This window comes from Petaurus breviceps, unplaced genomic scaffold, assembly GCF_028583685.1.
Source record: "Petaurus breviceps papuanus isolate PSGF00001 unplaced genomic scaffold, PetGlider_PUasm1.0 688, whole genome shotgun sequence".
NCBI classification, from domain to species: domain Eukaryota; kingdom Metazoa; phylum Chordata; class Mammalia; order Diprotodontia; family Petauridae; genus Petaurus; species Petaurus breviceps.
Window position 1 is genome coordinate 22,134,754 of NW_027186457.1, and position 16,943 is coordinate 22,151,696.

Consider the following 16,943-nt stretch of genomic DNA (forward strand, 5'->3'; position numbering starts at 1 on the left):
GCTTTTTGTATCCCCAGTCTGGCACAGAGTAGGCACTTAATACATGTTTGATAGATTATACCTTTGTTGTAAAGTTATTGTCTCCTACAGACTACTTCTAAACCATCTTTGCTTCTCCCTCTTCCTAGATACCTCACCCTCAACAAATAACTCAGAGCCTTCACCCCCTTTCTCCTCTCCCACCACACACTCACAACTTAAGGTCATTGACTGGTCTTAGAGATGCCAAGAGGTTGAGACACTTGCCCACGGTCACTCAGGGCTTGTGTAACTAGGATCACCTATCTAGAGCTGGGACCTCTGATGACATCTAGTCCAATCCCCTCTTTTTACAGTCAAGGAAACTGAGGCCTACAGAGGTTAAGTGACTTGCAGAAGTCAAACAGAACAAACATTCAAAGGTGGAATTTGAATTGAAACAGTCTGGAAGCTTCTCCAGTATATTTTAAAAGTCTAAAGAGGAGAGATAGACCTGTCAAACCAAGCTTTGGGATGTAGTCCTTGGAAAACTTGGAAGGCAAACAATTTCTTGACTTTTAAAATAAAATGCTAATTTTTTTTAAAGAAAACACTCCCTCTTTTGTATACTGTGGGTCTGATTCTGAATTTTGAAGAACTTCAGTGTTAAACTGAACAGGGGTTCTTGGACTCCCAAAATTGCTCATCGCTTTCTACTGAACTGCCTCCTGGAATCTAAGGCTTCCTGATTTTTAGTTAGTCAATAAATAAGCAATTTTAAGCATCTATTATGTGTCAAGTACAATGCTAAAAATGGGAACTTTGTAAAGATTGTTGAGAAAGTGCTAAAGTGTATGTGTATATATGCATACGTGTTTGTGTGTATACACATACAGATATGTGAAATAGTCTCACTATTTCCTTGATCTACATTTGTAATCAGTTGGTCCCTCCAGCTGGCCAAATTTCTCACCCCTCTGATTTCTCCTCCTCTTCTATACCTTTAGTGTTATCTGGTTACTGTGCACGGGTGCCATGGGCGCTGCACCCCGTACCCCTGGCTGCTGCCTGTCCCCTATAATGTTATCTGGTGACTATTAGTTGGTGACGCCGGCCGCTGCACATGACTCAGAACTCAGAACCTCAGGGCTGGAAGGTGACCTCATAGGTCATCCAGCCCAGACAAACGCGAATTGGACTAGACAGTCTCGGAGGTCCCCAGTGGCTCACGATATCCCGATTGTCCGCTAAGCTGGGCTCCTCTCGGGTCTAGAAACCCCGGGGTCCAAACCCTCCCCGATGAGACGGCTGACAGCCCACTCTGCCCAGCTGGGATTCCGCAGAACGCCGCTCCGCTGCAAACTTAGTCCCCCGATGCCCCACAAACGCCCGCCGGCGGAGAGCCCCACGGCGGCGTACGCATGTGCGTACACGTCTTCTTTCTGCGAGGCGCCCTCCCGAGGGTCGCGCTCTTTGGGGCCGGACGCGACCGCGCAGGGATGCCCGCAGAGACGAGGTAGAGGCGTCCTGCCCCGCCCCCTCCCCTCTTTCCCGCCCCGCCTCCTCCCGGCCGCACGCCGGCCCCGCCCACTTCTGGTCTCCGGCGAGCTCCACGCGAAGCCCAGTCCTAGCGCCGCAGGAAGCCGGCCGGGGCGGGGGGAGGCGGGGCGGTGACGTCACGACGCCGGCGCGTCACGGGGCAGCGGCGGCTGCGGCTGGAGTAGCAGCGGCGCGGCGGTGTCAGCGGCAGCAGCGGCAGGAGCGGCGGCGGTGGCAGCATCCTCCTCCTTCTTCTCGTTGTCCTCTTCCAGCCGCTTCTCTCCTCGCAGGCGGTGGCGGCGGCAGCGCAGCCGGGCACGGCGGCGGCGCCGCCGCTCCTCCTCCCAGCATCCCTGGCGCGGCCGTTCCGGCCCCATCTTGGCCGAGGGGAGGGAGCTGCCGCCGCCAGTGCAGCAGCCGCAGCAGTTTGAATTTGAGTTCCGGCCGAGCTCCGTGCCGCTGCGCCGCCCCGCCAGCCGAGTCCGCGGCACCTAGCGGCCGCCGCCGCCCGGGCCTGCGCCGCCGAGTGCCCGCCGGGCGGGGCCTCTGCCCGGGCAGCAGCCGCCCGTCTGGGCTGCAGGCCGGCATGGCCCTGCGGAGCTCCAGCTAGAGCCGCGAGCGGCCTGACGAGAGGCGAGCCCGGCGCCGCCCCGCCCTCCGCCTGCGCCCCGGGGCCTGCGGACCGGCCCCGAGCCTCGGCAGCGCCTCGGAGCGGGCCGGCGGGGAGCGAGCCGCTCCGGGAGCGCTCGATTGGCCCCAGGGGGCAGGAGGAGGAGCAGGAGAGGGATGTGTCCGACCCCCGGCCGGGCCCGGCTCTGCCCCTGACGCGCCCGGATCGGGTTTCAGACCCTCCCCCAGACTCGGGCCCTCAGCGTTGGCGGGATCTGGGCGCCCCGGAGCCCCCACCATGTCCAAGATGCCGGCCAAGAAGAAGAGCTGCTTCCAGATCACCAGTGTCACCACGGCGCAGGTGGCGAGCAGCATCACCGAGGACACGGAGAGCCTGGACGACCCGGACGAGTCCCACACCGAGGACGTCTCGTCCGAGATCTTCGACGTGTCCCGGGCCACGGACTACGGCCCGGAGGAGGTGTGCGAGCGCAGCTCGTCCGAGGAGACCCTCAACAACGTGGGCGACGCCGAGACCCCCGGTACCGTGTCGCCCAACCTACTCCTGGACGGGCAGTTGGCCGCGGCGGCGGCGGCTGCGGCGGCTGCGGGGGGGCCCCCGGCCAACGGGGGCGGGGCTGTTAACCCCCGGAACGCGGCCGCCCCCCCGGGCCCGGCGCCGCACGCGTCCGCCTCGGCCGCGGGGCTGGTCGGTGGGGCCGCGGCCCAGACAACGGCCACTTGCGGCTCCCGCTTTCGGGTCATCAAGCTGGACCACGGCTCCGGGGAGCCGTACCGCCGCGGCCGATGGACGTGTATGGAGTACTACGACCGCGACTCGGACGGCGCCGCGCTCGCCCGCACCGGTGACTGCATTCGGCACAGCTCCACCTTCGAGCCGAGCGCCGACAGGGACAGCGGCCTGGGCGCCACCGGCGGCTCCTTGGTGGCAGGCTCGGCCGCGCAGGCCACGCAGAGCTCCGACCCCGGCGGCGACGGCGCCCCGGCCGACAAGGCACCCCACTCGCAGCACTTCGCGGTTGGGCAGCAGCCTCTGCCACCCGTAGGTGGGGCTGTGCCCCCGAGCTCGGCCCAGCCTCTCTACCCCGGCCCGGCCGCCGTGGCGCCCCAGCAGCAGAGCCCGTCCCCCGGGACCGCTCCCGCCGTCGTGTCGGGGGGACACAACGGCAAGCCCCCGCAGCAGGTGCAGCCCGCCGGGGCGCCCGGGACCCCGCCGCAACCCTTTGCGGCTTACCCGCAGCCTGCCATGGCTGCCGGGCATCTGCTGCCGGCCCAGCCTCCCGGCCAGACCGACTACGTACAGCACATGGCCGCCCTTCAGCCCCAGAGCACCGGGGCGGCCGGCCTTCCGGGGGGCTCGGGGGGCGGACCTTCCCAGTCTGGAGAAGCCGGCGGCCCGCAGCCCGGGGCGCCCCCCAAATCCGTGACTCAGCTTCCGGGGGGCGGCAGCAGCCAGGGGGCCGCGGTGGCCCCAGGCGGAGCGAGCGCCGCGCCCAGCGTGCCCACCACTTCTGTTACTATGCCAAATGTCCCTGTTACTCTGGTCCAGGCCCAGCTGAGCGGCGGCCACTCGTCGGGCAGCAGGAGCTCGGGCGGCGCGGCCAGCCTGCCCCAGGCCGCGCTCGGCCAGTTTCAGACTCAGGCGCAGCCTCTAGCCGGACAGGTCGACGAGACTCGAAGAAAGTCGGAACCCCTACCTCAGCCACCACCTTCTCTCATTGCTGAAAACAAACCTCTGGTCAAGCCTCCCGTGCAGGATGCCCTGGCCAACCCCCTCCTGCCCGCCTCGACGCCCATGAACAGCCTGGCCAGCTCCGTCTTCGGCATCTCCATTCCCGTGGATGGCGATGAGGATAGGTATGCCCGTTTTCGTTGTAAGCCCCTAAGAAGCCTTTGATTATTTGGGGGTTTCCGATTGCTCTTTAGGAGTCGTTTAGGGAGGGCACTGAGCAGGATGTCACTTAGGTATACTTGCTATGTATTCAAAATGGATTTACAGAGACAGGAAGAAGTGTTCGTTTTAGATCATTTAAAAGCCCTACTAAAACTACAGCACATGACTTGGTCCAGACACAACTTTCAGTCTGTGAATCGAGCAGAAGTTTTAGGCTAGCCACAATGCCACTTGCTTGGTACGCACAGTTTGAAATAGCTGTTTTCCATGGTAGTTCTTTATAAAGTATCCTACTTGTCAACTTATGGGGGAGAATGAGCTTCTATACTCAATTGCAAGGTTTATTTTTTTTTTTTAATTATTTAGAGAGGAAAAGTTCTATAGGTGGCTGAAATAGACACCACAGTAGGAAAAAAAATTGCAATTATCAGGCGACTTCTCCAGGGTATTTTGTCCGGAGAGTAGGGCTGGTGGGGTCAGATACAGAACTGCAAGAACTCATTCCTTCGGCATTCTGAAAGGAAAAAAAAGCTTCACCAGACTTTTTAAATGAAATGTTAAATTTTTAAAAGAGAAAGATGCTCAAAAGATGCTCCCCTCTTCATCTTTCTTTCTGCTGTGGGGGGAAAGCATGAAATAGGCTATTGAGGTTTGGGGGTTTTTCTTTTCTTGCTCTTTTTTTTTTAAAGCTGTGTGTCTGATTCAGAATTTAGAGGAACTGAAATGCTAAATTCTAAATTGTAAAGGTTGTTAGCTTCCCCTCTCCTTGCCCCTTTTAAGGGAAGCTTTGAAAAGAGGCTAACTAAAAATTAAAGAATACTATCACATTAATTGTTTAAATAGCTGCCTTTTGGTTGAATATTGAACATTTTTCGTAGGTTTAGGGGGAATTCAGAATGAAAATTGAATGTATTATCCTTCTATACAAATTCCTTTTTAAAAAATTGGATTATGGTTACAAACTGCACAAAAATATGCAGTTAATTCACATAGAAAATTGCAGGTAATTTAGAGGATCAGAAAAGACATCAGCACTCTGATTTTTAAGAGGTTAATTTTTTAAGTGTTGTCAGACACTTGAATCATTTCCAAAGGATTTCTCTAGGATATTATGGTGTGTTGTAGAGGAACACGATTTTGTGCTTTATTTTTTAAGCTTTCTCTCCCTGTGTTTCCTCTTAGCCCCTTCCCATCCTTCTCTCTGCTTCCCTCTATACAGTTAGTATGTCTTCGATTTCCTCTGCTAACACAGCACAGTTTCATTAACTATGAATAGTTTTCCTGAAATCCATTAATTTTTAAGGTCAACTTTATATTCCAAATATTTTTGAAAATGACTTGTAGTAGTAGCTGTTCAAAAATTCTCCATTTCAGAATTAGGGACTATTATTATAAGTTAGCTATGTTATTAAGTATATTTATAAAGTCTGAATATAAAGTAGTGGGACTGATTCGTTAAGCCACAGGAACATCAGTAACATTACTTTTTATAGGCACATAGATCAGAAAGGCAGGTTTGGGTACTGAATTTCCTAGTAACAATTGGTACTGTGTAACTGGCATCCTTCCTTTTGGGTGGCCACCACCCAGTCATTTCTTTGTGAGAGATGCAGGATCATTTTGGCACCTGTCTGCTTCTGCTCACATCCCACTGATCAGCTCAAGAGGAGACAGGTGGATTAATCACATTTTTTTTTTTTTAGTACGTAAATGGAAAAAAAATAAGTTCTCATTTTGCTCTGCCCCACTCCCCCTTTGATTTAGCAGACTTTATAATGATACTCTTGAATTTAGTTTTATAAATGATTATGAGTCAGAGAAGCAAAGGAACACATGAGTAAGGCAACTCTAAAATTCATTAATAGAGTTTATTTCTCTCACCTATCCCACCCTCCCTCCCTCTTAAAATATCTTTTATCAGGCATTTTAAAAAATCTCATCAAGCATAAAGATAAATTGAATACTATAAAACTTTGAAGTGTTGCAAAAATAATCTCCTTAGCTGTATCTGGATTGTACTTCATGATGGTAGTATTAGTGCCACTCAGTCATTTAAACCAGCATAGGTGTTTTCTAATTTATGTACAGGAAGGCCCAGTACTTTTGATACATGTGGATTTTAAAATACATAGTTGGCACTTTTTTCCACTAATAAGCTTTTCACTTAGCTTTTCACTTTTCACTTGGAACAATTATGAATTATGTGCATTCCAAATTTCAGGCCATTCTTTTTAGTCTGAGTTTTAAATTCACTGTAGTAATGAAAAAAATTAAGTAAAATTGTAATCTAACACATTTGAATATTTTATCATTGTACCAACACATTTACCCTGGTGAAGGAATAAATCCATTAAGTAGGCTCAGTACTGACTCTTCTAATGCCCTCAGTGTAGAGGAGTGGGGGGTGGTTTATAAAATATAAAGTGGGAATGTTTTCAAGTTTAATTTTTGGCATAATATTTTTTGAGAAGTTTTATGACTCCAATATGTGGGATTTATAATTTTTAAATTGCAAAGAATATAGTTTGAAATGCATATAAAAATGGAATAAATGTAGGGAAAAGTGAGTAATTATGGCTTTTTAAATAATTTCAGTAGACATTTACAGTAGGTAAGTATAGCATCTTAATTTTTTATGGCTTCTATGACATTGAAGCTACCTAAAATCTTGAGGGCAGATGGGAAACATGTTTGATAATAGTAAGGATTTTAAGGGAGGAGAAATAGATAACATGATTTAGGCTGATACCTTTGCCTAAAACAAACTTCATGTGAAGTCCTACTACAAAATGTTTGCATTAGACAAGTTTTACCACGTTTTCTTATTGTTGTGGGGGTACTCCTGGTATGGAAACTCCCTCCCCTGTTGCAATTTGATAACTCACCTATAATGTACATAGTCTTGGAGAGTTGCCTCTGGGCACTGAGAGGTGAGGTGATTTACCAGTGGTCACATAGCTAATATAGGTTCTCTGAGTCCAAGGCCTGATCTGTTTTATTCACTATGCCACACTACTACTTGAAGGAACCTGAGTGAGCTGTTGACACTAATTAGATACAAGATAATAAAATGGTTGTAAACTAGCCTATCCTGGGAGATCTTTTATAGTTCATCAAATTTAGCATCATTTGCTAACTGTGAAATAGATAACAGTACATATACTGCAATAGGTGGTTCTGGAAGTTTTAGTATTAGATAGGATTTGTCTAAAATTTAAGGAGTTGTTTTAGTAAAAACTTAAAATGTAAAATGCTGTATAATGGTAGCTTGAAATAGGTCTTAAAATTTATGAATAGTATTGTTGGATAGATGTTGCTAGCAAAGTTTCCTTAAACTTCCTGATGTTGAAAAGATTCCTTTTTCTTTCTTTTGGGGGAGGTGCAAAATCTTAAACTGACCTATTGGAAAAGGAGCAGAGTACACATCTTTTTCTAGAGATATTTGACCAGTGTGAACTCTTGAAGCTACATTCCAGGAACTCTAATGAATGGCTGCAATTGTGAACTGTCAACTGCAGCAGCAACTGTTGAAAACCTGATTGTAAGGAAACCTTCCGTGGCATATATCCCTAAATTCTCTTAAGTGATTTTGTTTATAGAGAGCTAATAACCATTGACCAGGTATTATGGATTGTAGGACTGAGGGGTTAGATCTTGGCACATATCAGAAGGACTTAAATTGTGCTGAGATGTTAATATTTTGATTTAGGTCTTCATTGCTTAGTCCTTTTATTGAAATGTAAAAGCAAAAAGATTCTGCAAAGTAGAATTGAGATTTTTGTAGTCATTCTTTGTTTTTTAAAGTCTGCAGGAATTTCTATAGCTGAAATGAACAGAAATCTTAGTGGATTTACTCATTTGAAAGGAGAAAGAAACTGCATGTTTAAATTTAAATCTCTTGGTATTATGGGAGCATTGCTCATACATATCTTGTTTATATTAGCTCACACATAACTTTGAACCTGAATTAGCTGAGGCCCTCAAGCCCTAAAGATGTCTCCACCCTCCTTGGATTTCTTTGAGGGACTACAAGTTACTGCTGATGAACAATTAGCCAAACATCAATATGCTAGAATTTCGGATAGTTGAGTGGCCTGTTCCGCACACTTGTGCATTCTGCCACTACTAGAACTAAATGAAATCGGTGATCATGGTTTTTAGGGCATTGTGAGTGGCACTTCTGCTTTGATGATCAAAACTGCTTCTAGGATAGATACAGACTGCAGCAATGGGCATGCCTCCTTTACTTAATAGATTCTACACATTCAGTGGGACTTGGGGCCAAAATGGGCAGAATACTAAGGGAAAAAGTTACAAACTAAAATATATGTGCATCTGTTTATTACAAATGGATTTTTTAACTCCCTGATCTCTGTAGAGGAGTTAAAAGGTGATGTTAAATCTAGTGTTTTGGGTAGGGATCTTCTAAAAATAATGCTACTAAATTGGAGTGGATTTAGTGAGTCTGAAATGTATTCCTTAGGAATGAAAGCTAGCCTGCTTTTTGCTGAACCAAAAGATTGGGAAGTTAGGCATCCTAATCCGATCCATGGCACAGCACCTCTGTCAGTGTTCAGTAACAGGGCCACAGATAGGAATGGGTACCCAAATGAATTACTTTCCTAACAGAGGAAAAGATTGACATGACAGAAGAAAAGATGTTGAATTAAAAAGTATGGTTTGTAGTCACAAAAAGGATGTTCAGTATTTCTCAGCAATAGTGACTTTGAAGCTTTGGTCTTATTTGGTTTAGTCATAGGCTTTCCTCTGATGCTGGTTACTGCTTGCATTTACTTTGCCAGTAGATCTGTTTATGAACTTGTAACTGAATAATGTTGGCTCCATACAACTTTTTGTTGCTGCTTTTTAAATAATTTAGTGGAAGAGCAAATTTTTTACTTTGAAGAAATTATATGAAATAATTATAGCTTTTGTCTAGTTCCTTAGAAGCTTGAATTGTGATAGTGTTTTCAACCTTGGGGGAAGGGGGGAATTTGCTTATCTAAACTGCCCAATTTGCACATCTTCACATTTTTAAGATTGTATAATTCAGACAAGCCCAGCCTGATTAACAATTTAAATCGTTGAGTTGCCCCATTAATAAAGCTATAATAAATTGAGTGAGTTGCACATAATATTAACTTAATATTCCTTGAATTGAGCATCTTGATATTTCTGGCCTTGCCTAAGGCAAAAGTTATCATTGCCACCTTCCAAAGAATACGACTTATTGCTTATTAAGCAGCATTCCCTAAAATTTTTGATGGGGTGCTTTATTGTACACACTTTAGATTTGTAGTGATTCCTCAGGTAATTGATATCAGAAACTTTGTCCACATCAGGCCAACTGCTCACCAAGGTCATTTTCTTCAAAGCTCCTTCTTAGGGCTGAGGTCCCAGTAATGTCATGCCCAGCTGCTTGTCTCCAACTGTCCCCCGGTTAAAATCCTACCTCTGTTCAGTGTGGTTGGTCCTATATTTAAAAGTTTCTCAAAGAGTATGCCTGAACTTTTAAACTTCCCATTTACTGTGAAAGATAGATTTAGTGTTTCTCCTTTCTATGTAGACACATTTTGGGGCTTTCCCTGTTCTTCTGGAAATTACAATTTACAGCTACTTGATGGATTTAAGTGCTGCAGTAATTATTTCTCTGCAATAGCTTTAAGTAGTAGGTAGATGGATGTAGAGTTGTGAGAGCCTCCCAACCACCCTGAAAAGTAGGGACAAAGTACTCATTTTACAGATGAGCTCAATGAGGCCTCAAGAAGGCACGGGATCTGTGCTTGGTAACCCAGCTAGAAAGTGATGGAAGCTGAATATACAGCCCAAGGCTTCTTCCTGGCTAAACAAATAGTGCTTTTAACAATCCCTGCTTCCCAAACTGTACTCTCAGACTCCACTGAGGTTGTGGAAACTTGTGGTTTTAAGCAAGATTAAGTTAAAAATATTTGCATATTGCTCCATTTGTAAAATTTGAAGACAAGTTTTGGAGCTATATTTAACATTTGTTTTAAAAGAATGAATTCATCTTTTTAAGTTATTCTGCCTTCTGGTTAATAGCAATTTAGTTAGGTTAAATAAAAATCTCTAATTAGATGTTTTATTAATAACATTGATAAAAATCTTAATTCATCAATAATCAATGAGGCTATTTTAATCATCTTATTTTAGAAAATAATTTTAATAGTACAGTTTTATCAATCTTAAGTGTGTACAATAAATAAAACTAAGTATTATAGAAAAGTCCTAAGTGGACTTTATACATGGGGGAGATTATTTTTACTTTAAGACAAAGTATTTTACTATTTCCTCAAGTCTTATACTTTATATATGTATTCTGCATCTTGTGAAGAAAGGGATTTCCTAAGCAAAGATTAAGCTAATAAATTCTGAGTTGGGAATATTAATTAACTTGCCAAAACACCTATGGAAGGTCCAGCTTCCTTTTGAAATAATTGGTAAATTGTCGCTCCCAACTTCAAGGTTCATGAATTTTTTTTTTGTTGTTGATAACTGTAAGTATGATTGATTCCTTTGCAATCTTAACGTATTTTATGCATTGAAAAACATTCTGAGAAATGATCTAACCAGACTAAAAAAAGGGTTGATAACTAAAGAAAAAAGGTTAAGAACCTGTTTAGAAGGGAGTATTGTGGATAGTTATTTTGGTATTTTTAGCTCCCATTGATCTTAGGCTTGACTTTTCAATATCTTTGTCAGTTCATGAACCCAGTTATGAAATAGTTGCTTTGTGTAAGTATTCTGCAGGATACAAAAGTATGTGGAACTCTTCCTGCCCACATGGAGCTTATTTTGTTAGGACAAGACACATGAAGCAGTTAGAGAACAGTACAACACAAGGCAAAAGCAAAATGTGTTGTACAATTATCCAGAGCCAGAAAATGGAGAATGATTGGGCTAGAGAAGCTTTGTGTAAAAGTTGGCTGTTCTCCCTTTTGATTTTTTCACTCATGACTATTGTCAAAATAAAAATTAATTTATAAATATTTTAGGCTACACTTTTATTGAAGATGTTTTGTAGACACTTGTCAAGATCCTTGGAAACAGTTAAGTTTTTCTTCTGTGGGTATATTAAAATGCTTCTTGGAGCTTGAAATCTTACACATTACCTTGTAATTTTTGTAGTGCTTTTTCCAGTAATTAATTGACAGCCTCATCATGAACACATTGAGGTAAGTAGGGACCAGGAAAGAGTTGAGTCTTCCTAAAGTCAGGACAAAAAAAATCTAACTTTTTATTCCCATTAGTTAGTATGTGTTATGTGTTAGTATATAGTTAGTATATATGTGTTAGTATTGGTTAAAGCACAAGAGTACCTTGCTCTGAACAAATCTGTGATAAAATAGTTAAGGGGGATGGGGCAGAGAACAATATACAAAAGGATTTATGATAGGCACTCTTTAAACTGATTTCTTTAGTATCAGAATGTGTGCGCATAACTTCTGTTACTACAGGGAAGTACAGTTATACAGAAACACTGCATTTTATTCTAAATGAATTCAGAATTCATGTTTCTTAAAACAATGACAAAGTTGGTTATGGTATCAGTGTTTTACTCACTATATATAGTCTTGATCTTCTGGCACTAAAGTAGTTTTTTATGGTTGGTTCTTTTTGTTTGCTCATTTTTCCAGTCTCCTTCCTGACTTTGGGCTTTATGGTAGGGTTGAACTCAGCTCACTTGGGAGGAGAGACCAGGGATGTTTGGCCTGAGCTCTCCTGTCTTTTGTGTCCTGCTTTTTTCACAGCTCAGTCTGAGACCTCTTATTTTTGGTCCTTCCAGAGTGGTAATCTGAAGAGAGGTCTGTTTGCTTCCTCCTGACCCAAGTTTGGTCTGTTGACATGTGTGGTTGAGTTTCCATAGACTGTTGATGGTCTCTTAGTATTAGTCCTCTGGGATTTTCTATTCTATCCATGAAATTAAAATAGAAATAAAATTAACTGGGCAAGTAAACTTACCCCAAATGATCTGCTTTGGTTGGGGAAATGGAAGAAAGAAAAAGTGAAATCATCAACTTCTTTCAGGTGTAGGGACCAGCCTTTTTGGAAGGAGTGGTTTAAGAAATCAGGCTCATGTTGGTAAGGATATTTGCCTGAGGCGTCCAGAAATGCATTTATTTTCAGGGCTGATAATTTTCCTAGTTTGTAATCCAGGAAGAACCTTCTAAAGTAGTGCAAAGACATAGACATAAGGTTTTATTTGGGGTGGGGTGGAGGGGGTCTGGGGAGGCAAGGCAATTGGGGTTAAGTGACTTGCCCAAGGTTGCACAGCCAGTAAATATGTCAAGTATCTGAGGCTGAATTTGAACTCAGGTCCTCCTGACTCCAGGGTCTAGTGCTTTATTCACTACTCCACCTAGCTGCCCTGATATAAGCTTTTAAGAAAGAAGAAATTGTGTGGATAGTTTGTTTTACCAGTCCCTTTATTTGATTCACCGGTTCTTTTATCTCATTTTAAGCTTGCAGGGTATTTTTTTTTTCCTTCCCCTTTTTATACAGTTGAGGTTTTCTTTTCTCCCTGTATCATAGCTACTTTTCCAACAAAGATTCTCTTGCTGAAGAAAAGGTGGATATGTTATCTGGGCTTTGAGTCACTTCCTGCTGTGCCACTTTCAGGGACTTGGAAATGGCATGAATCCAGTATTTAGTGTGTGTTCAGGGAGTAGTCACCTGGTACAGCAGAAATATCTGCAAGTGGTCTGTAGGAAAATAACCATTTTTGATCAGATGACAATTAAATGTAGATAATGAAAATGAACAATACTTGGGTTTTCTAAAGAGTTGGGGTTTTTCTACTGAATATTTAAATTAGCAGCCTTTATTGACACTTTGAAGAAAACTGAACAGAAACTTTTGATGGTAAAGGCTGATATAGGTCATTGCAAAACTGGTTTCAAACCCTCTTCTTGCAGAAGATGAAGAGAATTTGTGAACAAAGCTACCCCAAATCCAAAATTCCTTTCCTATAGTTTGTTTTCTTAGGTCACCTGTTAGTGTCTTTATCTGTCTTTATAGTAGGCTGTTTATAGCCTTGAAATGCTTTCTGGTAATACCATTTTCCCCGTTTTCCTTTTTTTTTTTTTTTAAACTTTGTCACTCTGAAACAAAATAGTCTTTGATGTTCAGACCTTTTTGGCATTTATAAATAGCTATCATTTCCCTTTTCTCCTTTTCAATTCTTGTTTATCTAGGCTCCACAGAGATAACTCCTTCCTTTAATCTCTTTATATAAATCAATTTTTGAGACAGTTGTTTCTATTCTTATCCCTATAAGGAATGTAAGCCCTTCAACTTAGGTGTGATTCTAATTGAAGGTTCAAAAAATGAAGTAACGGGGTGACTAGGTAGTGCAGGGAGTAGAGCACTGGCCCCGGAGTCAAGGAGGACCTGGGTTCAGATCTGCCCCATACATCTGACACAAAAATAAACTAGCCGTGTGACCTTGGGCAAGTCACTTAACCCCAGTTGCCCTACCCTCCCCCCTCCAAAAAGCAAAAAATTTAAAAAAAAGTATCACATAGGTTTCTGCTTGTGTCACAAAAGAAGGTTGATTTCATCTTTGTGATGCTTCTTTTCCTGTTTTTTCCTCTTAAATCTGCCATGCCACATAGAAGATTCACACCCACATAACATAACTAGCTAGCATCATGGCTTGGTTTCTTCAGTGTGACTATATAACATTTCCCTAAACTAAATGTGCTTGTGTTCTGAAGTCGTTACTTCTCTGTATAGTATTGACTGTGTCAGGTGCTTACTGCACCTTTAAATACAGTTTCAATTTAACAACCTGTTAACTTTTTTCAGATATTTTGAACTATATGGAAATCCATATGTGTAAAAACTGAGCCTTTAAAATAAGAGCTAAAACCAACATATTTGGTAAGATTCCATTTCTAGGAAGTTAAGACTTAAAATTTTTTAATTTCTCCAAGAAAGAAAATACTGTGGTGGTGTTTTGTTTTGGTGGTTCTTCTCCCCCCCTCCCCCCATTGAAAAAGCCCACTTATGTGTGAGGTACTAGGAATATTAGAAATAAACAAGTTCCTACTTTGAGGAGATCACATCCTATTTTTCAAATACATTGGCTTTTCAGATTTAATAACTTCCAGACCGATTTAGTGTTTTTGTATTTTTTATAATTTTCTTTGAAAAACTTAGCTTTATAGACCTAAATCTTCCAAAGAGTCTTTAAGGTAGGAAACTGATCCTACTATGTTTCTGAGATGTTTGGGAATACCATATTCCTTAAAACCAAATAGACTCTTCCTTCCTAGAAGTTATTTTCAAAAGTTCTGTAGCTAGAAGATTCACTTCTAGAAGACTAGACTAGGTTTTTAATGGTATGAGTAGCCTCTAACTTACTGGCAATCAAGTGTTTTCTTTCACATCTTTGTCTTCAGTCGGGTTAAGTATCTTCTTTGCCCTTGGGTTCTATTAACAAGATTCAGGAGAGGAGGCTGCCACTTAAATGGACCAGAAATGGCTGCTTTTCTTGTTACATCTATGGCCTGGCACTTATTCTGCACTCAGTGCTGCTGCCAGCCATTGGGGCTGAGCTCTAAGGAGAGGGAATGACTGTTCTAAAAAATGGTTAAAGCCCACAAAATAATGGATCAGAGCATCATGCAGGGGTCTTTGGTTCCTGAAAAGGACTCTTGGGCCTGGCCTGGATGTAGTGACGTGGCTAGCAGTACACACACAGCTAGTAAATGGTTAAATCAGAGGTGGGCTTTGAATCTAGGTCTTCCCCCTTCCAAGACCAGCATTTGACTCACCATTAACTATCAGCAAAGATTCCAGGTGACTCTTCATCTTTTAAAAGTCAGCTAGGTTGATAAGAAAGGGGGCAGTAAGTTTTATATAAAATGACTTGGCATGGCAGTATAGAGGTAGGGACAGGAGGCTACGGGATTTCCTTAGTGTTAATCTAGGTAGAATCTCTTTTTTAATGAACTTCAAATTCAGTGTGTGTGACCTTACCCAAGTTAGTTAACTTGTCAGTGCCCCTGGTAACCTTGAAGTTGCAGAGCAGGCTTCAATCTCCAAGGGTACAGGGAGTTTCCTCATGAGCAGTTGCCTATATCAGTGGGGGAAAAAAAAAACCAAACCTCAACACACCATGACCTCATAATTAGTTTATTGTATCTAAACCAAATTTAAATAAGAATCCAGCTATGCTAGTGGGGGTGGGGGTGGGGCTTCAGTTTGCTTGAAATGTCAACTCTTCATTTATTCCCCACATGAGGGAAAGATAGCAATATTTCTCATAGAGAGCAGGGATTAGGACTGAAAATACTATTGGGTCAGCCCTCTAAGAAGCTATGTTGGGTTTCTTTTAAAGGGGTACCATACTTAAAGCTGTAAGGTGGAGCCCACACATACAGAATTAAACAAAAAAGGGTACAGGAATTGATTGCCACCCACACCCCCATTGTACATTTGTGCACCTTTTCTGTACTACTTTTGACCTGCATGTCATGTTGCTGAACTCCATCCTGTCCTATCCTATCCTATAAGAATGTGCTGTTTCTCTTATTTGTGTACCTGAAGTGAATGTTTGTAAACAAATGGAAAGGGCCGCTAGGTGGCGCAGAGAAGACAGCACTGACCCTGGGGTCAGGAGGACCTGAATTCAAATGTGACCTCATACACTTAACACTTCACCCCAACTGCCCTGCCCTCCCTACTTCAAAAAGAAAAAACCAACGACAACAAATGGAAAGGATGTGTGATAAAAAAATAAAAAGAAGTCTTTAAGGATTGGTATTTGGTGCCCAGGAGAAGGACGTCATGATTCGTCACACTTTTATGCATGTACGATATCATTTTATCTGGTGTTCATTGTAAATATCAACTATTTGAGATACAAGATGTTCTTGGTCAAATTTGGCACAGTTTTTAGGGTGCCATTTTGAACTAGGAGGGGTTGGGAGTATGCGTGTTTATGTATGAACTTGTTTCCTGATCATGGCTTGTGCTTGGGCCATCCTTAGCCCTGACTTCAGTATATATAAAGATAAATTTTGGGGATTCAGTGTCAAAGTAAGTTAGTAGGTGGGGCGGCTAGGTGGCGCAGTAAGTAAACCTCTGGCCCCGGAGTCAGAAGGACCTGAGTTCGGTTCCAGCCTCAGACACTTAACAGCTACACTAAAAAACTAGCTGTGTAACCTTGGGCAAGTTACTTAACCCCAATTGCCCTCCAAAAAGCAAAAAAAAAAAAAAAAAAGCAAAGTAAGTTAGTAGGAAGTGAGAATAGGATAGAGAGGGGGAGGACGGTGACAGTGTAGATGAACACTAAGCAGTCCAGAAAGCGCTTCTTTTAGGTACCCAGGCACTTGAATAGATTCTGAAAATGGGCATCTTATCATAATCACCAGCTTCCACTTTAACAGCCAGGAAATACTTTTAACAAAGAAAAGAAATAACTTGAAAAAACAAACAAGATATTTTTAAAATATATCAGATTTTACTTATTTGCCATATAGGTTTTGATATATGGACCTACTAGGACCCTTGTCAGATTGCCAAATGGACTTGGGAAATACCCCTGATATTCCTAAAGTCTTGTTAGGCCCAGTTTTCTTCAAACCAGCAAGGATGGTGTTAATGCAGACTGTTGATTAGAATGTGATTTGGTTTCTATATGTGTATAAATAGATAATAATAATATTCAGTCAGAATTCTATCTCATAGTTGTTTATTGGTGAAATAATGATCTTGCACAGCTGTGACTGGTGAAGAGCCAGGTTAAAGTTAGCTAGTTTTTATTTCAAATTTCACACCCATATTTTTAAGCAAGCAGCTTTTGTTTAAAAAAAAAATGAAAGCAATTACATGCCTAAATTCTTTCATCTTTATGTTTTAAAAATGATTTGTGTACATTCTCAACATCATTTACATT

General features: G+C 43.0%; 1 protein-coding gene across 6 annotated transcripts in view; it reads left to right on the forward strand.

Annotated features, from left to right (window-relative positions):
* The first annotated feature begins 2,148 nt into the window (after positions 1–2,148).
* TSC22D2 (TSC22 domain family member 2) overlaps positions 2,149–16,943 on the forward strand; it is a 52,716-nt gene continuing 37,921 nt past the window's right edge. For 4 of the 6 annotated variants that reach the window (XR_011171714.1, XR_011171715.1, XR_011171713.1 and 1 more), the window contains exon 1: positions 2,154–3,984. Coding sequence is in view for 2 of the 6 variants with exons in the window: in XM_069104747.1 (XP_068960848.1) it covers positions 2,405–3,984 (1,580 nt within the window). In the remaining 4 variants the exon portion in view is untranslated. Of the gene's footprint in view, positions 3,985–16,943 lie in introns of all 6 variants that reach the window. The other 2 variants (XM_069104747.1, XM_069104746.1) reach the window with 2 other exon arrangements.